The sequence below is a fragment of the Rattus rattus genome, chromosome 2, assembly GCF_011064425.1.
Source record: "Rattus rattus isolate New Zealand chromosome 2, Rrattus_CSIRO_v1, whole genome shotgun sequence".
Taxonomy (NCBI): Eukaryota; Metazoa; Chordata; class Mammalia; order Rodentia; family Muridae; genus Rattus; species Rattus rattus.
Window position 1 is genome coordinate 156,511,242 of NC_046155.1, and position 17,741 is coordinate 156,528,982.

A 17,741-nucleotide genomic window follows, 5' to 3' on the forward strand; every position below is an offset into this window, starting at 1 on the left:
AGGCCTACCAGGAGACCTGGAGCAACCCAGGTACAAGAGTCAGACTCTGGACAGAGTCACACAGACTGGGATGACCAGATGGCAAGAAGAAAGCTTGAGACCATAAGCAACAGAAGCCAATATACATGGGCATCATCAGAACCCAGTTTTCGCACCATAGCATGCCCTGGATACACCAACACACCTGAAAAGTAGGAAGCTGACCTAAAATGTTATCTCATGAAAATAATAGAGGCCATTAGGGAGGACATATAAATAACTCACTAAAAGAAATACAGGAAAACACAGGTAAACAGATAGAAGTGCTTAAAGAGTAAACAAATAAATTCCTTAAATAAATAGAGGAAAACACAATTAAACAGATGAAGAAATTGCATAAAGCAGTCCAAGTGGAAGTAGAAACACACAAATGGAGGCAAACCTGGAAATGGAAGACCCAGGAAAGAAGTCAGGAATTACAGAAGTAAGCATCACCAACAGAATACAAGAGATAGAAGAGAAACTCTCAGGTGCAGAAGATACCTTACAAGAGATTGACAAGAGTGACACAACTGTCAAAGAAATTTCAAAACCTAAAAATTTCTTACCAAAAACATCCAGGAAATTCAAGACACAATGAAAAAACCAAATCTAAGAATAATTGGAATAGAGGAGAATGAAGATTCACAGCTCAAAGGACCTGAAAATGTCTTCAACAAAATCATAGACGAAAACTTCCCCAACCTAAAGAAAGAGATTGCCATAAAGGAACAAAAAGCCTATAGAACACCAAACAAATGGGACCAGAAAAGAAAATCCTCTCATTACATAATAATCAAAACACTAAACCCACAGAACAAAGAAATAATATTAAAAACTGCAAGGGAAAGGGGGTAAGTAACATACAAAGGTAGATCTATTAGAAGTATACCAGATTTCTCAACAGAGACTCTGAAAGCCAGAAGAGACTGATCAGAGGTCATGTTAAAAGTATCGTAGAGACCAGGAAGTCAAGGCCCACACCTAAATAGAATAAAATCAATTTACTGCAAAACAACAGCCAATATCAAATTAAATCTAGAGATACTTGTAGCGATCCCATTAAAATCAGGGACAGACAAGGATGCACACTCTCCAAAACATCTATTTAGTACAGCACTTGAAGTGCTAGCTAGAACAGTAAGAGGACAAAAAGAGATCAAGGGGATACAAAATGTCAAAGAAGAAATAAAAGTATTATTAATTGCAGATGATATGATAGTTTACATAAGCGACACCAAAAATTCTGCCAGAAAACTCCACCAGCTGATAAACATCTTCAGCAAAGTGACGGATATAACATTAACTCAAATAAATCAATAGCCTTCCTTTATACAAATGATAAACAGGTTGAGAATGAAATTAAGAAATCAACTCCCTTCACAATAGCCACAAATAATATAAAATATCTTGGGGTAACACTAACCAAACAAGAGAAAGATCTGTATGACAATAACTTTAAGTCTCTCAAGAAAGAAATCAAAGAAGATCTCAAAAAATGGAGAGATCACCTATGTTCATGTATTGACAGAATTAACATAGTAAAAATGGTCATCCCACCAAATGCGATCTACAGATTCAATGGAATCCCCATCAAAATCCCAACACAATTCTTCAAAGACAAAGAAAGAGCAATTCCTAAATTCATCCGGAAAGGCAAAAAAAAAAAAAAAAAAGTTAAAACAATTCTTAACAATAAAAGAATGGCTGGGGGAATCACCATCATCCCTGACCTCCATCTCTACTTCAGAGCAATAGTGATAAAAACTGCATGGTACTGGTACAGACGCAGAGTGATCAATAGAATAGAATTGAAAGCTGTTTACCGGGAGTCCCAAACCCGCGGATCCCGGCCCGCAGCAGCTCTCTGCTCCCGAACCCCATGGGAGAGAGACCTCACCGCCTGGTCAGGTGAACACTCCTGAGGCTGCAGAGCAGAGGAGACCACCAACACTGCCCACCCCTGCCCACATCGCTGGCCCAAGAGGAAACTGTATACGGCCTCTGGGTTCCCGTAGAGGAGGGCCCAGGAGCAGCAGGACCGCTGCGCCTGAGACACCGCCATAAACTGAAGGGACCTACTGGATAAACAGTTCTCTGCACCCAAATCCCGTGGGAGGGAGAACTAAACCTTCAGAGAGGCAGACACGCCTGGGAAACCAGAAGAGACTGCACTCTGCACACATCTCTGACGCCTGAGGCTGAGGAAAATACCCCACATCCCTGGCCCAGCAAACTTGAGCCTGGGACCACAGGTAAGACCAACTTTTGCCCGTGGGAAGACCCAACCTGCCCTCAGGAATCCAAGACACAGGCCCACAGGAACAGCTGAAGACCTGTAGAGGGGAAAAATACACGCACGAAAGCAGAACATTCAGTCCCCATAACTGGCTGAAAGAAAACAGGAAAACAGGTCTACAGCACTCCTGACACACAGGCTTATAGGACAGTCTAGCCACTGTCAGAAATGGCAGAACAAAGTAACACTAGAGATAATCTGATGTCGAGAGCCAAGCGCAGGAACCCAAGCAAGAGAAACCAAGACTACATGGCATCATCGGAGCCCAATTCTCCCACCAAAGCAAACACAGAATATCCAAACACACCAGAAAAGCAAGATCTAGTTTCAAAATCACATTTGATCATGATGCTGGAGGACTTCAAGAAAGACGTGAAGAACTCCCTTAGAGAATAAGTAGAAGCCACAGAGAGGAATCGAAAAATCCCTGAAAGAATTCCAGGAAAACACAATCAAACAGTTGAAGGAATTAAAAATGGAAATAGAAGCAATCAAGAAAGAACACATGGAAACAACCCTGGATATAGAAAACCAAAAGAAGAGACAAGGAGCTGTAGATACAAGCTTCACCAACAGAATACAAGAGATGGAAGAGAGAATCTCAGGAGCAGAAGATTCCATAGAAATCATTGACTAACTGTCAAAGATAATGTAAAGCAGAAAAAGCTACTGGTCCAAAATACAGGAAATCCAGGACTCAATGAGAAGATCAAACCTAAGGATAATAGGTATAGAAGAGAGTGAAGACTCCAGCTCAAAGGACCAGTAAATATCTTCAACAAAATCATAGAAGAAAACTTCCTAACCTAAAAAAAGAGATACCCATAGGCATACAAGAAGCCTACAGAACTCCAAATAGATTGGACCACAAAAGAAACACCTCCCATCACATAATAGTCAAAACACCAAACGCACAAAATAGAGAAAGAATATTAAAAGCAGTAAGGGAATAAGGTCAAGTAACATATAAAGGCAGACCTATCAGAATCACACCAGACTTCTTGCCAGAAACTATGAAGGCCAGAAGATCCTAGAAAGATGTCATACAGACCCTAAGAGAACACAAATGCCAGCCCAGGTTACTGTATCCTGCAAAACTCAATTAACATAGATGGAGAAACCAAGATATTCCATGACAAAACCAAATTTACACAATATCTTTCTACAAATCCAGCACTACAAAGGATAATAAATGGTAAAGCCCAACATAAGGAGGCAAGCTATACCCTAGAAGAAGCAAGAAACTAATCGTCTTGGCAACAAAACAAAGAGAATGAAAGCACACAAACATAACCTCACATCCAAATATGAATATAACAGGAAGCAATAATCACTATTCCTTAATATCTCTCAACATCAATGGCCTCAACTCCCCAATAAAAAGACATAGATTAACAAACTGAATACGCAACGAGGACCCTGCATTCTGCTGCCTACAGGAAACACACCTCAGAGACAAAGACAGACACTACCTCAGAGTGAAAGGCTGGAAAACAACGTCCCAAGCAAATGGTCAGAAGAAGCAAGCTGGAGTAGCCATTCTAATATCAAATAAAGTCAATTTTCAACTAAAAGTCATCAAAAAAGATAAGGAAGGACACTTCATATTCATCAATGGAAAAATCCACCAAGATGAACTCTCAATCCTAAATATCTATGCCCCAAATACAAGGGCACCTACATACGTAAAAGAAACCTTACTAAAGCTCAAAACACACATTGCACCTCACACAATAATAGAAGGAGATTTCAACACCCCACTCTCATCAATGGACAGATCATGGAAACAGAAGTTAAACAGAGACATAGACAAACTAAGAGAAGTCATGAACTGAATGGACTTTGAAGATATTTATAGAATATTCTATCCTAAAACAAAAGGATATACCTTCTTCTCACCACCTCATGGTACTTTCTCCAAAATTGACAATATAATTGGTCATAAAACAGGCCTCAACATATACAGGAAAATAGAAATAATACTATGTATCCTATCAGATCACCAGGTACTAAGACTGGTTTTCAATAACAATAATGACAGAAAGCTCACATAAACATGAAAGTTGAAGAATGTTCTACACAATGACAACATGGTCTAGGAAGAAATAAAGAAAGAAATTAAAGACTTCTTAGAATTTAATGAAAATGAAGGTACCACATTCCCAAACTTATGGGACACAATGAAAGTGGTACTAAGATGCAAACTCATAGCCCTGAGTGCCTGCAAAAAGAAACAGGAGAGAGCATATGTCAGCAACTTGATAGCACACCTAAAAGCTCTAGAACAAAAAGAAATAAATAAACCCAAGAGGAGTAGAATGCAGGAAAAAATTAAACTCAGTGCTGAAATCAACCAAGTAGAAACAAAAAGGACCAAACAAAGAATCAAGAGAACCAAAAGATGGTTCTTTCAGAAAATCAACAAGATAGATAAACCCTTAGCCAGACTAACAAGAGGACACAGAGAGTGTCTACAAATTAACAAAATCAGAAATGAAAAGGGAGACATAACTACAGAATCAGAGGAAATTAAAAAAATCATCAGATCCTACTACAAAAGCCTATATTCAACAAAACTTGAAAATCTGCAGGAAATGGACAATTTCCTAGACAGATACCATGTATGAAGTTAAATCAGGAAAAGATAAACCATTTAAACCACCCCATAACTCCTAAAGAAATAGAAGCAGTCATTAAAGGTCTCCCAACCAAAAAGAGCCCAGGTCCAGATGGGTTTAGTGCAGAATTCTATCAGACCTCCATAGAAGACCTCGTACGAATATTATCCAAACTATTCCACAAAATTGAAACAGATGGAGCACTACCGAATTCCTTCTATGAAGCCACAATTACTCTTATACCTAAACCACACAAAGACTCAACAAAGAAAGAGAACTTCAGACCAATTTCCCTTATGAATACCGACGCAAAAATACTCAATATAATTCTGGCAAACCGAATCCAAGAGCACATGAAAACAATCATCCACCATGATCAGATGCAATCCCCATCAAAATACCAATCCAATTCTTCAAAGAGCTAGACAGAACAATTTCCAAATTCATCTGGAATAACAAAAAACCCATGATAGTTAAAACTATCTTCAACAATGAAAGGACTTCTGGGGGGAATCACGATCCCTGAACTCAAGCAGTATTACAGAGCAATAGTGATAAAAACTGCATGGTATTGGTACAGAGGCAGACAGATAGACCAGTGGAACAGAATTGAAGACTCAGAAATGAACCCACACACCTATGGTCACTTGATTTTTGACAAAGGAGCCAAAACCATCCAATGGAAAAACGACAGCATTTTCAGAATATGGTGCTGGTTTAACTGGAAGTCAAAATGTAGAAGAATGCAGATCAAACCATGCTTATCACCCTGTACAAAGCTTAAGTCCAAGTCAATTAAGGACCTCTACATCAAACCAGATACACTCAAACTAACAGAAGAAAAGGTGGGGAAGTATCTCGAACACATGGGCACTGGAGAAAATTTCCTGAACAAAACACCAATGGCTTATGCTCGAAGATCAAGAATCAGCAAATGGGATCTCATAAAATTGCAAAGTTTCTATAAGGCAAAGGACACTGTTGTTAGGACAAAACGGCAACCAACAGATTGGGAAAAGATCTTTACCAATCCTACAACTGATAGAGGCCTTATATCCAAACTATACAAAGAACTCAAGAAGTTAGACCGCAGGGAGACAAATAACCCTATTAAAAGATGGGGTTCAGAGCTAAACAAAGAATTCACAGCTGAGGAATGCCGAATGGCTGAGAAACACCTAAAGAAATGTTCAACATCTTTAGTCATCAGGGAAATGCAAATCAAAACAACCCTGAGATTTCACCTCACACCAGTGAGAATGGCTAAGATCAAAAACTCAGGTGACAGCAGATGCTGGCTAGGATGTGGAGAAAGAGGAACACTCCTCCATCATTGGTGGGATTGCAGACTGGTACAACCATTCTGGAAATCAGTCTGGAGGTTCCTCAGAAAACTTGACATTGAACTACCTGAGGACCCAGTTATACCTCTCTTGGGCATATATCCAAAAGATGCTCCAACATATAACAAAGACACATACTCCACTATGTTCATAGCAGCCTTACTTATAATAGCCAGAAGCTGAAAAGAACCCAGATGCCCTTCAACAGAAGAATGGATCCAGAAAATGTGGTACATCTACGCAATGGAATATTGCTTAGCTATCAAAATCAATGACTTTATGAAATTCATAAGCAAATGGATGGAACTGGAAAATATCATCCTGCGTCAGGTAACCCAATCACCGAAAAAACACACATGGTATGCACTCATTGATAAGTGGCTATTAGCCCAAATGCTTGAGGATTACCCTAAACGCACAGGACACATGAAACTCAAGAAGGACGACCAAAATGCAAACGCTTCATTCCTTCTTTAAAAGGGGAACAAGAATACCCTTGGCAGGGAATAGGGAGGCAAAGTTTAGAACGGAGGCAGAAGGAACACCCATTCAGAGCCTGCCCCACATGTGGCCCATACATATACAGCCACCCAATTAGACAAGATGGATGAAGCAAAGAAGTACAGGCTGACAGGAACCAGATGTAGATTTCTCCTGAGAGACACAGCTAGAATACAGCAAATACATAGGTGAATGCCAGCAGCAAACCACTGAACTGAGAACAGGACCCCAGTTGAAGGAATCAGAGAAAGGATTGGAGGAGCTTGAAGGGGCTCGAGACCCCATATGAACAACAATGCCAACCAACCAGAGCTTCTAGGACTATGTCACTACCCAAAGACTCTACATGGACTGACCCTGGGCTCCAACCTCATAAGTAGTAATGAATAGCCTAGTAAGAGCACCAGTGGAAGGGGAAGCCCTTGGTCCTGCCAAGACTGAACCCCCAGTGAACGTGATTGTTGGGTGGAGGGTGGTAATGGGGGGATAATGGGGAAGGGAACACCCATAAAGAAGGGGAGGGAGAGGGGTTATGGGGATGTTGGTCCAGAAACCGGGAAGGGGAATAACAATCAAAATGTAAATAAGAAATACTCAATTAATAAAGATGGAAAAAATAAAAAAAATAAACTTTAGAGTTTCATGCACTATATGACTTATGATTCTTGCCACACTACTATCTCCTACCACTCCCACTTCTAAATGCTGAAATACACACAGACACACAGACACACACACACAGAGAGAGAGAGAGAGAGAGAGAGAGAGAGAGAGAGAGAGAGAGAGATGAACAGATGCACAGTGGCCCATATAAGTGCATATGCACTCACATACATGTATATCTATACATACTAAATAAATAAATAAATTTTAAGAGGGTGTGCTTCAATTAAAACCATGATATCTTAACAAGAGTGTTTGTCAAAATTAAGAGGAACAGATAATTAATAGTCTCTTTTTAAAAGAGATCACTATCAACACTTACAAAAATAATTCTATTTAAAATTACAACAGATGCCATTAATAAAATAATTTATATGTAAGAATATTTATCGGCACTTGGATATGCATTACCTCCTACCATCTCACTAACTCCATTTCTCATCTAACTCCAGCTATGACAAATGTTCAATCTATCACTGTCTCTCAGTCACACGTTCATAGACTCAGGACTCCTGGGCAGGAAACTTAGGAGTGTATAAATCAAAAAAGAAAAGAAAAGAAAAGAAACAAAACAAAAAACAAACAAACAAACAGAAACAAAGAAAAAAAATCTTAAGGCCCTAACTCCTTTACTTTCTCAGTCACAACACTGGGCGTTTCTGTACATTACCTAGCAGTTTTCTTTGACACATTAACAAACAATATTTTCCCAATTCCACTCAACTTAGCTGAGACTGATGTTTGAATAAACAGCATCTAGATGACTGTTCTTTCTATACCATGTCCTTTTCCATACCATTAGATTCTAATCTAAATCATGGATTATTAAAAATTCACCATGACACCTTTTGATGCTTTCTCCTGCCACAGAGTAGACTAAAGCGTTCCTACAGAAAGAGTGAAGTAATTCCTAATTTCTCTTTCCATTTTCTCTTCAAGCCTCCAGAAATTCATAATTTCTCTGTTTAACTTCTCTGAATAAAACATTGAAAGGAGAAACAGTATGAAGAAAACATAAAATTATAATCAAATAGCCTTGAGTATGATCCTGACACATTACTTAACCTTTTTGAACTTCAGTCTTCTTATCTCAGAATGAAGTGGAAGCACTGATGCCAACGTCATTAGATGGATATGAGAATAGAATGAGGTCATACATATAAGAATCTAGCACTAAATATTGGTCCCACCTTATACACAAGGTTTAGTAAGGTCAACCTCCATGTGAGGTACTCAAGCACAATTGAAAATTAACAAAATTTAGTGAATATCAAGGGCAATTTTTCAAAATGCATTGTGGTACTGAAGATTAAATCAAGGGCTTTGTCCATAGTAGGCAGTGGCTGTCTGACTGAGTTGTATCTCCAACAACTCTTTTATTTACTTTTTCTTGGAGACAGACTGTAACTATAATTTTTCCAAATGCTTGTTTGTTTTTTTTTATTCTTTTTTTATTCTTGTTTTTCTTTTTTTTTCCTTTTTTTCGGAGCTGGGGACCGAACCCAGGGCCTTGCGCTTCCTAGGCAAGCGCTCTACCATTGAGCTAAATCCCCAACCCCTCAAATGCTTGTTTTTAATGATGGTTCTTAAATGTTTTAACCTCCCTTGTAGCCCACTACCCGCCAGAAGTAGTGGGAAAGGACACAAGGGACAGGAGTAGGGTGGGAGCAGACCTATTTAGAAAGGTTCTTTGGAGCAACTCCAATTTGGAAAAAAAATATATATATATATATATATATATATATCTTCTGGGATTAAAGGCATGGGCTAAGACCACTCTACTCAAATATTTTATCTTGGCTCTAAATCATTCCAACTCTTAGAGATTTAAATCTGAATGATAGTATACCTTTGAGTTTACTTGAAACATTTTAAATTCCTCAAGTCAGGTTTTAATACTAATCAACAAAAACTATCTTTTTCATTTAAGAAGAAAATCCAAAAGCAAATATTGAAGATGGTGTGGTCCATATGACAATCTATCATTTAACATTCTATCATGAAATTAAACCTGTGGTTTAAGAAAACGTCTCTGAAGAAAGAAATTGAAAAAGATCTCAGAAGATGGAATGGTCTTTCATGCTCACGGATTTTCAAGATTAACATAGTAAAAATGGCTATCTTACCAAAAGCAATTTACAGATCAATTTTACAATCCCCAACAAAATTCCAACTTAATTCTTCACAGAGATAGAAAGAGCAATTCTCAAATTCATCTGGAAAAAAACAAAAACAAACAACAACAAAAAAAAAAACAGGATAGTAAAAACTATTCTTAACAATCAGAAAACTTCCAGGGAAATCACTATCTCTTACCTCAAGCTGTACTACAGAGCAATAGTAATAAATACTGTATGGTATCGGTACAGAGACAAGTAGGTAGATCAATGTGATTGAATTGAAGACCCAGAATTAAACCCACATACCTATGGTCAACATCCAGGGGAAAAAAGACAGCATTTAAAAAAAAATTGTGCTGGTTCACCTGGAGGTCAGTATGTAGAATAATGCAAATCCATCCATTCTTATCTCCTTGTACAAAGCTCAAGTCCAAGTGGATCAAGGACCTCCACATAAAACCAGATACACTCAAACTAATAGAAGACCAAGTGGGGAAGGTCCTCGAACACATGAGCACAGGGGAAATTTTCCTCAACAGAACACCAATGGCTTATGCTCTAAGATCAAGAATCAACAAATAGGACCTCATAAAATCGCAAAGCTTCTGTAAGGCAAAGGACACTGTCAATAGGATAAAATGGCAACCTATAGATTGGGAAAAGATCTTTACCAACTCTACATCTGATAGAGGGCCAATATTCAATATATATAAAGAACTCAAAAAGTTAGACCCCAGACAACCAAATAACCATATTAAAAATGGGATACAGAGCTAAACATAGAATTCTGAACTGAGTAATCTCAAATGACCAAGAAATACCTAAAGAAATGTTAAACATCCTTAGTCATCAGGGAAATGCAAATCAAAATGACCCTGAGATTCCACTTCATACCAGTCAGAATGGCTAAGATCAAAAACTCAGGTGACAGCAGATGCTGGCAAGGATATGGAGAAAGACGAACACTATTCCATTGCTGCTGGGATTGCTAGTTGGTACAACCACTCTGGAAATCAGTCTGGCAGTTCCTCAGAAAATTAAACATAGTACTACCTGAGGACTCAGCTATAGCACTCCTGGGCATATACCCAAAAGATGTTCCAACATATAATAAGGACACATGCTCCACTATGTTCATAGCAGCCTTATTTATAATCACCATAAGCTGGAAAGAACCCAGATGTCCCTCAACAGAGGAATGGATACAGGAAATGTAGTATATTTGCACAATGGAATACTCAGCTATTAAAAACAATGACTACATGAAATTTATAGGCAAATGGATGGAGCTAGAAAATATCATCCTGAGTGAGGTATCCCAGTTACAAAAGAACACACATGGTATATATGGTATGTATGCACTGATAAGTGTGATATTAGGAAAAAAGCTCAGAATATCCATGATACAACTACAGACTATATGAAGCTCAAGAAGAAGAAAGACCAAATAGTGTGTGCTTTAGTCCTACTTAGAAGAGGTACCAAAATGATAATGGGAAGTAAAGGGAGGGAGGGTCCTGGGACAGTGGGAGGGGAAGGGAAAAGGCACACAAGATAAGGTGTGGGAGGAGACAGGGAGAAGTACAGAGGCTCAGGAAATTGTAAGGAGGTATGTAGCAGTGGTGGATGTGGTAGCCACCAGAAAGTCCCAGATGCCAGGAAAACAAGAGGCTCCCAGGACCCAACAGGGATGACATTAGTTGAAATTCACAACAAAGGGAAGAGAGAACTTGTAGAGACCACATCCAGAGGTTAGGCATGGCCCCCAGTTGAGGGATTAGGCCACCCACCCATGTCAAAAATATTAGCACAAAATTTTTCCTATCTAAAGGAAATGCAGAAATAAAGAGTGAAGCAGAGACAGAAGGAAAGGCTATCCAGAGACTGCCCAACCTAGAGATCCATCCCATCTGCAGACACCAAACCCTGACACTATTGCTAATGCCAAGAAGCACTTTCTAATAGAATCCTGAGAGGCTTTGTCAGAGCATGACTAATACAGATGCAGTGCTGGCAGCCAAATGTCAGACTGAGCACAAGGACTACAATGGGGAAGAACTGAAGGAGCTAAAAGGACTTGCAGCACCATAGGAAGAACAACAATAAACAACCAGAAACCCCCCAGAGCTCCCAGGGTCTAATTTACCAACCAAAGAGTATACATGTATGGGTTCATGGCTCCAGGTGCTTATGTAGCAGAAGACTGCCTTGTCTGGCATCAATGGGAGGCAAAACCCTTGGTTCTGTAGATACTTGATGCCGCAAGGTAAGGGAATAATGGGGGGGGTAAGGCTGGAGTCAGTGGATGGGTGGGGGAGCTCCCATGTAAAAGCAGGGGGAAGGGGGATGTGGTAGGGGGTTCATGTAGAAGAAACCAAGAAGGGAGATAATGTTTGAAATGTGAATAAATAAAATAACCAATAAAAAAGGAAACCCCATTTTTCATTTCATGTCAGCAAGGCAAGTGTTCCTTCAGTAAATTTTCATTGAAATGTGTTGTTATTTTCATATTTTCATGACTGATCAAATGAAAGGCATTTGCTGGTCTTTATAAGTTAGTTTGGATGAAATGACCAAGCTTTCTGATTAACTCTCACCTCTCCTTATTCAGGAGGTCTCTCCTGTTTCAATCTAAACTTTATCAATCTTGATGATATTCACAGCTTTTTGTATCCTGTAGAAACAAAGATAAAACTTCTGCAACATAAACCATGTCCTAATTTCCATTCTGAGATCAAGATATCTTTAAAACATACAGGCTTTTTCATACTCTCCAAAGTCTGTCTGAAGCTCTTGTTCCTTTATCATTAACATTTAATAAATTTAAGTTAATAATGTACTGTGCAACCTCAGAGACAAAGACAGACACTACCTCAGAGTGAAAGGCTGGAAAACAACTTTCCAAGCAAATGGTCAGAAGAAGCAAGCTGAGTAGCCATTCTAATATCAAATAAAGTAATTTTCAACTAAAAGTCATCAAAAAAGATAAGGGAAGGATACTTTTATATTCATCAAAGGAAAAAATCCACCAAGATGAACTCTCAATCCTAAATATCTATGCCCCAAATACAAGGGCACCTACATACGTAAAAGAAACCCATTAAAGCTCAAAACACATTGCACCTCTGCTAACAATAATAGTAGGAGACTTTAACACCCCACTCACATCAATGGACAGATCATGGAAACAGAAATTAAACAGAGATGAAACAGACTAAGAGACGCCATGAAGCCAAATGGATTTAACGGATATTTATGCAGAACGTCACCCTAAAAGCAAAAGGGATATACCTTCTTTCTCAGCTCCTCATGGTACTTTCTCCAGTGGCCATATATTGGTCAAGGCCTCAGCAGGTGCAGAAAGTGCCAGGCTGTTTCTTTCCAGAGCTGAGAAGATTTCAGACTTTTAAGGAGAATACTAATATGTCTTGATCTCCAGGAATGGTAGAGACATGAATTTATGTGCGAACATTTATCTTTGTTTCTACAGAGATACAAAAGCTATGAATATCAAGATTGATAAAATTTAGATTGAAACAGAGACAGCAAGGAAGTGAGTGTCAGAAAGCTTGGTATTCATCCAAACTAACTTATAAAAGACAGCAAATGCCTTCATTTGATCAGTCATAATGAAACATTCAATAATTTACTGGTACTGCTGACGTAATGAAATAGAGTTCACACAGTGATTGTGATACATTCAAACATTACCCATTGAACAGTTGAAATTGTTGTAATTGCTGGCTCAGTGGCTCAGGGTTTGAAGATGGACTCTGGATAACTGCATTTCTGAATGGAAAAGATGTTGGAACATGACAGCCATAACCAGCAACAGAACAGATAACTGTCATTTTGATTTGAGTTTGGTGTGCAGCAGTGGAATTTTCTGAAATAGTTTACTATCTGTTTTTGTTGTTGTTTTGTTTTTTATTTGAACTGAGGTATAGTGAGATGAAATTTTCTGGACAAATGTTCAAGTAATTTCAGATTAAAATTAGAACCAGATAAATATTTGAGTAGAGTGGTGTAGAAGATATATATATATATATGCAGTGGGTTAAAATCATTAAAACAGGCATTTGAGGTTGGTTATCAGTGATGCCTGGGAAGGACTGGGATCAGTCCCCGGCCTCGAAAGAAGAAGGCAGAATAAAGGAACGAAACGACAAACATTCTGGAAAAAAGTTGGATCTCCAGAAAAGTAATGCTTGTTGAGATAACTCAGTCGGTGACACTGCCTACTATGACAAGCCATGATCTTCGACCTGTCAGTGAGGACAATTCTGAAAGACTGAAATTAAATGTGTGTCAGAGTTAAGCAGAGTACTGAATTTCTGGAAGGTACTTTCCTAGGAACGCTTAGTCTACTGTGGCAGGAGAAAGCATCAAAAGTGTCATGAACAGAATTTTCATGATTTAGTGAATCTAATGTATGAAGGGCAGTATGAAGAACAGTCATCTGGGCATTTATTCAAACATCAGTCTCAGCAAGATGTGAGAGTGAGAGAAAATGACAATTTTGTGTGTCAAGAAAACTGCTAGGTAATAATAGCCAATGCAAATTTGAAAATAAAGAGTTAGGAACACTGGAACACCAACTGAGCTGTTTGTTTGTTTGTTTTTTATTTTGTTTCTTTCTTTCTTTTCTTTGGGTATACTGCTCTGAGATTTTCCCTTGGAGTCTTGAACGACAATGACAGTGATGAATGGTTGAGTTAGTAGGAAAGTGATGATCTTTTAAAAGTGAAATTCACATGTGCATTTAGAGTGGGGTGGTGGAATGGTGCATGTTTTTATTTTAATTAGTGTTTCTGAGATGTTCCCACCAACAATCCTGGGGAGTTGAGACTCCCTTCAGTGCTTATGAGGTTGGAGCCGAAACTCCATGTAAATGCTGAGTATTGACATAGTCCTAAACTGGATGGTGGCATTGATGTTCATATGAGATATAAACCTTTCACAGAAGGCCACATGTGGAGCAGGCTCTGAAAGGGAATGAGCGTTGCATTTGGGCTGTCACTTGTCGACAGTGTACCTGACATGAGATGACATTTTCCATCAAACAGGTCCTCAATGAAGTTTCAGTCCCGTGACAGAAGTGTTCTCATCACCGCCAGCGATTTTGATGTAGCCATTCACCACTGGTGGCGAATGGCACGGTGCATTTCCCTGATGACTAAAGATGAACTTTCTTTAGGTGTTCTCCAGCCATTCTCGCTGTGAGCCTTTGTTGCTCTGAACTACATCTTTAACCGTTATTCTTGAGTTCTTTATAGTTTAGTTAAAGGCCTCTATCGGCCAGAACAGATCTTTCAGTATGTCTGGTTGGTATCTGAATTTGTATGAAGTCATGATGACTGGACTTAAGCTTTGTAGGTGACATTTGACCGATTAAAACCAGCACCCATGAGTTCAATTCTGCAGCAGTTTTATCATGACCTGAATGACCGTTGATTCTGAAAGTCTAAATGATAGTTTAACTATCATGAGTTTTGTTATTCAGATGGTGAAATCTGTCAGAAGAATTGGATGTGTTTTGATTGCATCTGATGTGATCGGATGATTGTTTCGTAACTAGTGTATTTTGATTTGGAAGGGAGTTTGATTTTCTTTTTGTTCTGGATTTTAGATGTTTATCAATTAGCACGATATCTCTCCTGTTCTTTGCAGGCACTCGAAGACTGTGGTGCATGCAGACTGAGATGTTCAGATCTTGATCTGTGTTTGATGGTGACAGGTGGCAGCAGATGCGAGATGGCTCTTTATTAGGGAGATGAAACCGTGATATTGAGAAGAATAGTGTTACTTCATATATTATTTTTCTTCTAGTTTGAGATGGCTAGTCAGGAAGATTTTCCTTTTCTATCGGGTTGTTCCTGTGTTCTTTTCTTGACCTTTATTTTTCCTTCAACTGTTTGATTGTGTTTGTTTAGTGGCTAGACAGAGTTCTGAAAAGTTCTCTGGCGTCAGAGATGTGCAGTGCAGTCTCTGTTTCCCAGTGTTTGGCCAGTAGGTCCTTGGGCATGGCGGTCTGGGAGCAGACCAGCGGTGTGATGGTCCATGGTCCGGAGCAGAGAGCTGCTGAGGCAGGACAGACTCGATGAGCAATTGTGATCACTCTGCCATCATTTTGCTCTGATGAAGATGGAGGTCGAGATGATTCCCCAATGCTGTTAGAGTGTTGGTTAGTGTACTGAGATGTTTATCATTTGTAAAGGAAGGCTGTGTTATTTGAGTGTCTATATCCGTCGCTGCTGAAGATGTTTGTCGGCTGGTGGGAATTTTCTGGCAGAGCACGGTGTAAACATATATAAACTGTCATATCATCTGCAATTAATATACTTTTTATTTTCTTACAGCTAACATGGAAATTATCATCTTGTCTGTCCCTGATTCAATAGGATACTGCAGAAGTCTCCCCAGGTGGCCTGATGACTGACTGCGACAGAAACAATTTATTCTGTTGAGTGAATGACTGTTTCTGTCGTCTCTTCGCTTTCAAGTGCAGTTTTATATTATTTCTTTGGTTTGTTTTGGTGTGTAACAATCTGGGGCTGAGAAAGTTTTCATCTATATTGTTGAACATTATAGATCCTTTGATAATGATCTTCATTCTCTCTGGTATTATTCTGCGTTTGATTTTCGTGTGTCTTGAGTTCTGGATATTTTAAATAAGTACAGAATTTGAAACAGTGTCCTCTTAATCTCTTGTGAGTATCTTCTGCACCCTGAGTTTCTTACTATCTGTATTCTGTTAGTGATACTTCTGTAATTCTGACTTCTTTCTGGGTCTTCCCATTTTTAGGTTGCCTCCCATTTGTGTTCTTGGACTCTTATGCAATTTCTTCATCTGTTTAGTGTGTTTTCTCTATTGTTAGGAAATTGTTGTTTATATTAACACTCTATCTGTTTACCTATGTTTTCTATTTTAGTGAGTTATTTATGTCCTCCTGAGCACTCTGTTGTTTTCATGGATAACATTTTAGATCGGCTTCTACTTTTCCAGGTGTGTTGGTGTATCCAGGGGCGTGCTGTAGATGCAGGCTGGGTTCTGTTGGTGTGTGTGACCTGTGCAGTCAGCTGCCATCTGGTCATCCCAGTCTGTGACTCTGTCCAGAGTCTGACTCTTACCTGGGTTATCCAGGCTCTCCCTGGTAGGCCTGCGCTGGCTGGCAGGTCTCCTGTGTGCCTTCCAGCTGGAGGTCAGAGAGACAGAGAAGCCTTGATGCCTGGCTTACGTGAGATCTGGCTCAGACTGTTGAATCTTCAGAAGGCAGTGTTGTTGTCCTGACAACATTCTCCTGGGGGCTGAGAATGTGCAATCTATGATGTGGTTTAATGTCCCTGTTGCAGCAGGCCTCAGTGAGAACTTTCGGTCTTTGTGATTGCCCTGTATGCTACAGAACCCCTAGTCTTCGAACTGTAGACATCCGTGGCCCTTCAGTTTTCTATGTGCCAGAGTATGGGTGCCTTCAAGCTGTGGTGCCTGAGTACAGCTGTCTCGATGCCTGTATAGTCAAATACTGAGTGCAGCAGTCTTCTGACCAGTGTGGAATCTGAGGAGAGCAACTGCTGATCTGGTGCCCAGTTCTCAGCCTCTTGCAGGCGACATCTGGCAGTCTACCAGTGAAAGGAACCAGTGAAGAATGGATTTGTCGAATGAACGAGGTGAAGGTGAAATTCATGATCACTGGGCTCCCGATGGCAGCTGTGGGACAGGGGTGATGAGTCAGCTCTTGACTGCAGCGAATCCTCTATGCTCAGGGATACCAACCTCTTCAGGCAGCTAACTAGCAGTCTTTCCGGAGAGGAATAATGGAGTTTGACTCATGTTTACAATGAGTCAGTAGATCTGGTTCCAGGAAGGATAGACTCTCTTAGGGTGTGATTTCTGATTTGTGAGTGAAAACCTTGAGCTGGAAGGCAAATGAAGTCTTTAGAGTTGCCTTTGTCAAAAGAAAGTCAAAGCTGTGTCACTAGAATTGCTGCTGCCGCTATCAAAGACTGAAAGAGCAGGGTAGAGTTTCCTGCATCTCATCTGGCCGAGATCATGAAGAATGACAGTTGAGAGCTGGAGAAGCTTCAGGCCTGACAAACAGAGATGACAGTGATCAAAACTGCGTCAGAGTAGTAACTCAGTACGCTGCTGCAGATACACATCTTCAACAATGTAACCTAG

General features: G+C 39.6%; 1 protein-coding gene across 2 annotated transcripts in view; it reads right to left on the bottom strand.

Moving 5' to 3' along the window:
- Positions 1 to 15,458: 15,458 nt before the first annotated feature.
- Positions 15,459 to 17,741, bottom strand: part of LOC116894375 (vomeronasal type-2 receptor 116-like) — a 21,078-nt gene continuing 18,795 nt past the window's right edge. For both annotated transcript variants that reach the window (XM_032896083.1, XM_032896082.1), the window contains exon 7: positions 15,459 to 15,489. In XM_032896083.1, coding sequence (XP_032751974.1) covers positions 15,459 to 15,489 — 31 coding nt within the window. The remainder of the gene's footprint in view (positions 15,490 to 17,741) is intronic.